The 7,294-nt window shown below is 41.6% G+C and overlaps 1 protein-coding gene across 1 annotated transcript in view; it reads left to right on the top strand.

The window, feature by feature from the left end:
* LOC107098440 (receptor-type tyrosine-protein phosphatase F-like) overlaps positions 1–7,294 on the top strand; it is an 87,487-nt gene that overhangs the window by 8,269 nt on the left and 71,924 nt on the right. The window contains exon 3 of the mRNA XM_015396138.1: positions 1,495–1,605. Within this exon, the coding sequence (XP_015251624.1) occupies positions 1,495–1,605 (111 nt within the window). The remainder of the gene's footprint in view (positions 1–1,494; positions 1,606–7,294) is intronic.

The following is a 7,294-nucleotide window of genomic DNA, read 5'->3' as shown; positions in this document are numbered from 1 at the left end:
ATGAACCAGGTTCTATTGTAAAGATGAACCAGGTTCTATGGTACAGCGATGAACCAGGTTTTTAGGGGATCAGGAAAGTCCATTGAATCAAATAGAAAGAGAGACAGAATATAAAAACGTCTGGACAGTCCTCATTAAGGACTGAGAAAATTAAAAAGTACAAACACAAAACTGACCAATAAAATAAAACAGGGACCAGTAGCTATAGTGGGAGTTACTTCAGCTCCCAGCAGAACCCTGACATTTCCTACAGAACCAAATCATAAAAAAAATCACTGCATCCTTTCATGGTGTTTATGGTTTGGTTTCATCATTTTGCTCCAAACTAATTAACTGTAAAACAGTTAAACCCTGTAATTACATGAAATGTATTTGAAGAACAAAGCTTGCAGCTTCTGCTGCGTCTTGTTCTTTTTTCTGTGCTGTCCTGCATCCTTGTGTCTTTTGATATTAATGATTCTTTATCCTATTTACATTCAAATTACCTCCCAGGTGGTACACCAATAAGAGGTAAGAATGACAGGTAAAGAAAAACTCTTCATCCTCCTGCCACTCCTTCTTCCATCCCTGGATCATCCTCATTTCACTTCATCCTCATCTTCTCCATTCCCTGCTCTGACACCTTCTCTGCCTTCACAAAACAATAGCTGTGGTACGTTTAGGGTTGTTATTTCTAAATAGAAGGTAATAATAGATTAAACATGAAAAGAAGGTGCAGCCTCTGTGCTATTAGCAGATCTTTCATCTGCTGGCAGCTCCCTGAATTATAGAAAAGATTACAGCAAGCGGTGAAGCAGTGAGCAGTGATTAAGCGTGACTCTTCTTGTTCCATAATTCGGTCCTCACAGGTTCAAATCCATGGATGAAATGTGTGACTGGCCGTCTGTTTGACCGCCAATCACACAAGAACTAACCATGGTCCAATCAAGAGCTTGTGGGCGGTATAAACTCAGAGAAGCAGGCCTCAGCTTGAGCTGCAGGTTTTCTGCTTGGTCCTAGTGCCTGACAATGTCTGTGTACTGTAGTGTAACATTGTTTTTGGACAATAAAACATACCGAGGACCATGACGCTCATTTGAAAAAGTGCAGGGGAAATGTCCCTTTTGATTGGTAGGCTAATGAAGTTCAAACATGAAATGTATAGTCTGCTTATTTATGCTCATGCATCTTTGGATGTTTTCACACCTGCAGCTTTAGGTCAACCTAAAGTAGCGAGAGCTACTGATAACCATGTAACCTTAGCCTCCACCATGATAGTTTTATCCATTCATCTCTGCTATTGTTATAGCGGCAGAGCTTCCAGATTTAAACCAATTGTCAGGGAGACAAAGCACTCTCCAAGTACTGCAGTGTTTGGTCCTAATCGACAAAAAGCAGGTGTGAAAGCCACCATACTAACTGAAAAATGCTGAACTATTATGTGCAGTAATGGTGCGAAAACACCCTGAGTTTGTAATGTATTTGTGAATTCTAACATGTGGCCTCTGTTCTTAGGAGCACTTCAAATTGAAAACAGTGATGAGTCTGACCAGGGCAAGTATGAGTGTGTGGCTGTCAACAATGCTGGCACTCGCTTCTCCAGTCCTGCCAACCTTTATGTTCGAGGTAAGATACTCTTCACTTTGAATGACCCCTTCTGACTGCATCTTGTGGAACAGATCCCATTGGTTTCTGCGCGCTCTCTGTATTTTCTTGCTGTAATTTCTTCTTTTTATTTTGTGTATGATGGAACATGTTTGTAGAGTATTTTCCTCACCTGTTTAATTATTATAAAGTGCACAAATTCAAAGCCGGACGGTGAAAATTTTTTGTTACTGTGGTCAAAATAGTCAAGTAGTGTGTTGAGAGAAAATGAAAATGAAAATCACAAAACAATGTACCTGCTCACTGATTATAAAGTGTGAAAAGCTGCCCGTTTCGTAGGGAAACGGTCATTCCAACCATCGCATTTCCAAATTCTCCCAGTGGTGCCCGACTTTACACGAATGAATAAAGTGGATGTGATTGGTCTTTTATCAAGGGGGCGGGATTGTTGTGGAGAAAGGTTCCCAAGCAAGTTTGGTTGTGGCCAGTTTGTTCGAAGCATCATGCTAACCAGTTAGCAACTTAGTGCTAGCAGGTTCCCAATGGGAAATTCCATTGGGACCAAGTAGCACTAAATTGGTGCCTTAGAAACGTCGCTGTCAAGGAACGTTATGGACAGCGGAAACATGCAAGAGGAGGAGAGTTTAGTGTCGGAGGTCGTGGATGAGTCTCCTCCGTCATCCATTTTTTATTTAGAGGAGGAAAGCGGGGACGAAGATGTTGTGGAAGAGGACGCCAGGGCGGCAGAAGCTTGGTTTGGTGTAGAAGGCTTCCAGCCGTACATGTTTGAGCCCTTGCCTCGCAACGCTGCCAGTTCTGTTAGCTCTACGCCTGCCGAAGACACAGACGTCCATCCCCGTGAACACTGGGACGCAACTCAATGGGAAAGGAAAGGATTCTGGTTTCAATCGTTGCGTATATTAGCTGCGACATATGAATCAAGATGCTATGACCAAAGAAATTGATTGACAGATGACCATTGATATATGATTGGCCGAATTTAGGTGTTCAGGCTGACGTAGAACTAACTGGCCTGCAGAAGATAATGGAAAACCCCCCCACAGATATTTAAGATTTTTTTTAAATAGAAATTTTCTAACTTTTGGGACAATATGATATGATAAAAAGTATATTTATGTACATGTTTAAGCCAGAATGATTTGACATTTAAATATGATCTCCCTACGACTTTAAACACATGAAGTAGTCTTTGAAGGGGAAGTGTTCATCATGTTGATCTAGAACTTAAAACAGAGTTTGCCTGTTTGCATTGATAAAAAAAAGCATCCTTTTTTTAATCATTATTTCGAAGGGTTAAGTTGCCTTTATTTTAGATTTTTTTTTAAATGGGTTGACAGGAAATGGGATTAGAAAGAGGGGGAAGACACGCGGCAAAGGTCCAGGGGTGGGAACATGTGACCTCTGCAATTGAGTCATGCACCATGAGAATATCATTAGTGACTTTCACCAGAGCTGTTTCAGTGCTATGATGAGCTCTAAAGCCAGACTGAAACTCTTCAAAAAGTTGATTATGGTGTACGTGATTGCATGATTGTTTGGCAACTACTTTCTCAAGAATTTTAGATCAGAAAGGAAGATTGGATATAGGTCTATAATTGACCAAGTCATTTGGGTCAAGAGACGGTTTCTTAAGCAGAGGTTTTAAAGGGAATACCTCCTTAAATAACCTGGTTGGAACAGGATCTAACATCCAAGAAGTATCGATACTCAAAAAAGTATCCCAACCCTTTCAACAACTTATTAAGCAGCTAAACTCAAGGTATGCTCTCCCCTCCCTGAATCACTTTATGTACAGTAAATTCCAGAGCTGTACAACACAACAAAACAAACAGTCTTGCAGCAGCTTCAGGGGAATCCTTACTGCTCCTGTACCTCTGACCTCTGGACCAGCAGGGCTGCATCCTCTTTCATGGCTGTAACCCTGCAATTTATTACAGAGTCCTGGGACATGCAGAGCTGGTGTCTGGGATGTGTTGGGCTACATTCAGAGCATACAGTCATTCATCTAGAGTGCAGAATAGAGGACAATGCACTTTCTGAACACTGTGATTGAATAATTCTGTCAACTTTTCAGTTTCAGACTTTTTTCTTACAGATGCAGCTGCTTTGAATACAGCATTTATTTTTGCTTTTTAACTGGTTTGGCTAGTGTCATTGTTGTGTGTGTAAAGCATAGCCAAGGTAAATTGACACCGCCAGATGGATTTGTTCCGCATATCCATCTGGAAACCTTCCGTTGAAGTAATTTTGGGAAGGGGCGAAAATACTGGTTAGCTGATTGGCCTATGTTGGTGATAGACGGGCCAAATAAACCAATCAGATCAACGAAGCATATGACGTACTAACAGAGCGACGACGAAAACACAACCACAAGCCAGGCTACTCTTGCCGAAACCAGTCGGGAGAAGAGCAAAAACATCTTTTCCTCTGAGAAAAGCCTCCAGAGCAGTGTTTTGCTCTTCTTTCAGTGAAGAAATACTCTGTAATTCCGATAAAACTTGCTCGATAGCCACGCTAACGCTAGTTTCATCGGCTGAAGCCGCCATGTTCTTTAGACTGAACTGTCGCGCTTCTCGTTGCGTCACACCTCAACCCGCCTCAAAGCCAACGCTGATTGGACGTTCGTTTGGTGAACGGCTCCAAATTTTCTTTAACGGAGAGTCTCCAGACTGATCTGCGAGTGAAACCTTGAAAGCTTGCAAGATCAGGATGGTCTCACGAGGCTATAGCCAAGGAAGGAACACTTCAAATATAATTTTCTTTGTTTGTATGCACAGCATATAACCTCAAAATATTGTTCGAGTTGAAAATTTTAGTATCGTGACAACCCTAGTAGAAGCACCTGCAGCAGTGGGATCAGGAAGAACAGACCCTTGGTTCTGAACCCAAGTAGAGTTTAGTCATTGGTTTTCCATTGATTCTCGATAACAGGTACGCAACAACGGTCTTCAAGTGCCACTATCCTGCAGGTTTTGCATACATCCCTGCCCCTATAAACTAACGAAAGGCAAAATTACCCCCCGGGCATGTTGATTAGTTAAGCTGAGGCCTGGCCATTAACCAATCTTTACTTTCAGGTGTGTTTAAGAAGGGATGCACGCAAAAGCTCCAGGACAGAGACACTCGACCGGCGTTGCCTTAGCTGGTCTATAAAGTACAGCATGTTTAAGCATTAGGATGTTCAGAGATTCACTTGGTACCAGGACACTTCAGGATGTCAATCATCAACCTCGTAGCTATATCTTCTGACCTTCGCTTGCATGTCAGGGACACTTTGGTGAAGAGAGCTGTCGCCAGATAACCGCCTGGTTTTGAGTTGGATACTTTGGAAAGAAGACGGACGGACTGGTGATGGTCTACTGGGAATGACTGACAAAGCTTTCTTTGTCACATCAACTTCCACCTCCGAGAGAAATGTTCTCGATTTTGAGCTCTTTTTATTATTTCTTTGTGTTTGGAAAAACTTTATTGTATTCTTTTCAAACAACCCCTTAACTCAACAAACAACAAATCACAGAAAAAACTGATTTAAAAGAGGTAAAAATGTTGTTTTTATCATTAAAGTGAAATTTCTCTCATTTCATTTGATCTGCACTAATTTACGACTGAAGACGAAAAGAAGAAGCCTCTTGGATGAGAGGAGAAAAGTCTTCTAGAAAACTTCACGCCCAGTTACCTAAACTGAACTTTTTCAAGCCTGACCTGGACCTGGATGACTGATAATCTTCACAGATAATTAAAAAATGTCATTTCTGGGAACTTTACAGAGTCGTGATTTTAGAGAATAAGAAAAAGCTTCCTAACTTCCAACAGTTTCAATCTTACAACATATTCTCATTATCAGTTCATATGAAATTGTACGAAAAGTTATGCACACTATTTCATACGTTTTGTACGTTTTTCCTCAAAAAACCAGATCAGTGCGCATGCGCTGGCAGACAGAAAAAAAAAGCAGATCCGCGGATGGACATAAAACTGGGAAAAAAAGTGCAATCATCACTTCTTCATGTCTCTAACTACGTTGCTTGCTGTTTTATATCTTAGGGTTAGGGTTAGGGCTAATTCTAATTTATATTCTATTTTCTTGAATTGTGCGTAAGATGCGCATGCGCACACGACGAAAAAAACGTCCAAAACGTACGAAATTACGGTGCATAACTTTTGCATACGAACTCATAATGAGAATAGGTTGAATCTTATTGTTATAACCCCACGTCTGCAGCGCTCTAGCAGTTACAGAAGATTAACAGAGATCTGTCAAAAATATCCTGAAGTTTCAAACTGTTATTGAATATGACTGTTTAAGTGTTATTTTGACAGTTTGTTATAAACAGTTTATCAATGTAGATCATTACTTACTATTTAATAAGGAATATGAAGGTATTTAATTTTTAAATCTGTTCTGTTTTCCTTTAGTTTTTTTCACTGTTTTTGGAGCAAACATATTTTACTGTTTCTCCTTGTCTTCATTTTCCCTCTTACTCTCACCCATCCCCTCATTTTCACCACACCCCTTCATCTAAACTCCTTTCCAAATGTCGCGACTCAGATCAGCGAGAAGGTTGGTTATTCTTCACTCTTTCTCCTCCTAAGTCCTAAGGTCTGGCCGACTGGAGCCGTGCTGTGCCAGCATCTCGCTGGGCGCCCCAGGCTCGTCCCAGCCACTGACTAAGGAGCTAAACATTCTGCTTTACGTTCACCTGCTCTCAGGGCCCTTCTTACCCCAGTGTTATGTGAGAAAGAATGCTGTCTGAAGCCTTTTTTTTGGCAAATTTTGTGAAATGAGCATACATTAAAATTAAATACAGTAAAATAGCTTCCTCCACGCCTGCATACTACTGTTGATCTGGTCCATTTTCGGCTAGATTACTTCTGTTACGGATTGAACCAGAGGACCCAACAGATAGCATATAACAGTTTACTTTGGGGCGGGCTGCGGTAGTTTGGGGAATTATCACCAGCGTCGGAGACAGGAACCTGTGGGATTGGAGATAGAAGGTTAGTGACCAGGCAGAGACTGTGGGACAGTTCAGCGGAGATGACAGAGGTCACTAACCTTCTCACAATCCGGGAAATGACTTGTAAGGTAGACCAAAGCTGTTGATGGGTTAGTTCTCTGATGATAATCTCCCTGATCCGAAGTCCGATGGGGGCACAATCAGGGATCGAGCTCATGGGACAGGACAATAAGCAGTGGTCAATAAACAAGCACAGTGTCAGTCTGGCAAAATCCAGAGGCAGGGTCACGGCACAGAGACAGGTCAGAGATCCAGGTAATCCAAACGGGTCAGACTGAGTTATGTCTATTCTTAGCTTCACAGGCTCCAAATGAAGGTCATGAGAGATAAGAATGAGTCACACAGCTTCCTTCACGGCATGAAGGGGAGGACTGCTGTTATTAGGAGATCCATCTGACCAGAGAGAGATATATTAACCTAACAGGGAACGGCCTTGATGAACTCAAGTTGTTTTTCCTCTAAATGTTCAAGTGTGGGAAAGTTCTTTATGCAGGGGGTGGGTTGGTTCCCCCGGGGGGAGATTGTGTGTTGGGGTTTTTGTAAGGTATAAATATATGCACTGAGCATTGGGTCTATCTCTCCGTCTGAGGATGTTAAAGGCGCACTATGCAACATTTTTCAGTTAATTAATGTGTTCCATAACGTTTTGGATGATTAAATGAGTCATTTCA

Source organism: Cyprinodon variegatus, unplaced genomic scaffold, assembly GCF_000732505.1.
Source record: "Cyprinodon variegatus isolate N-32 unplaced genomic scaffold, C_variegatus-1.0 Scaffold777, whole genome shotgun sequence".
Lineage (NCBI taxonomy): Eukaryota > Metazoa > Chordata > Actinopteri > Cyprinodontiformes > Cyprinodontidae > Cyprinodon > Cyprinodon variegatus.
This window is presented reverse-complemented; position numbering and strand designations above follow the sequence as displayed.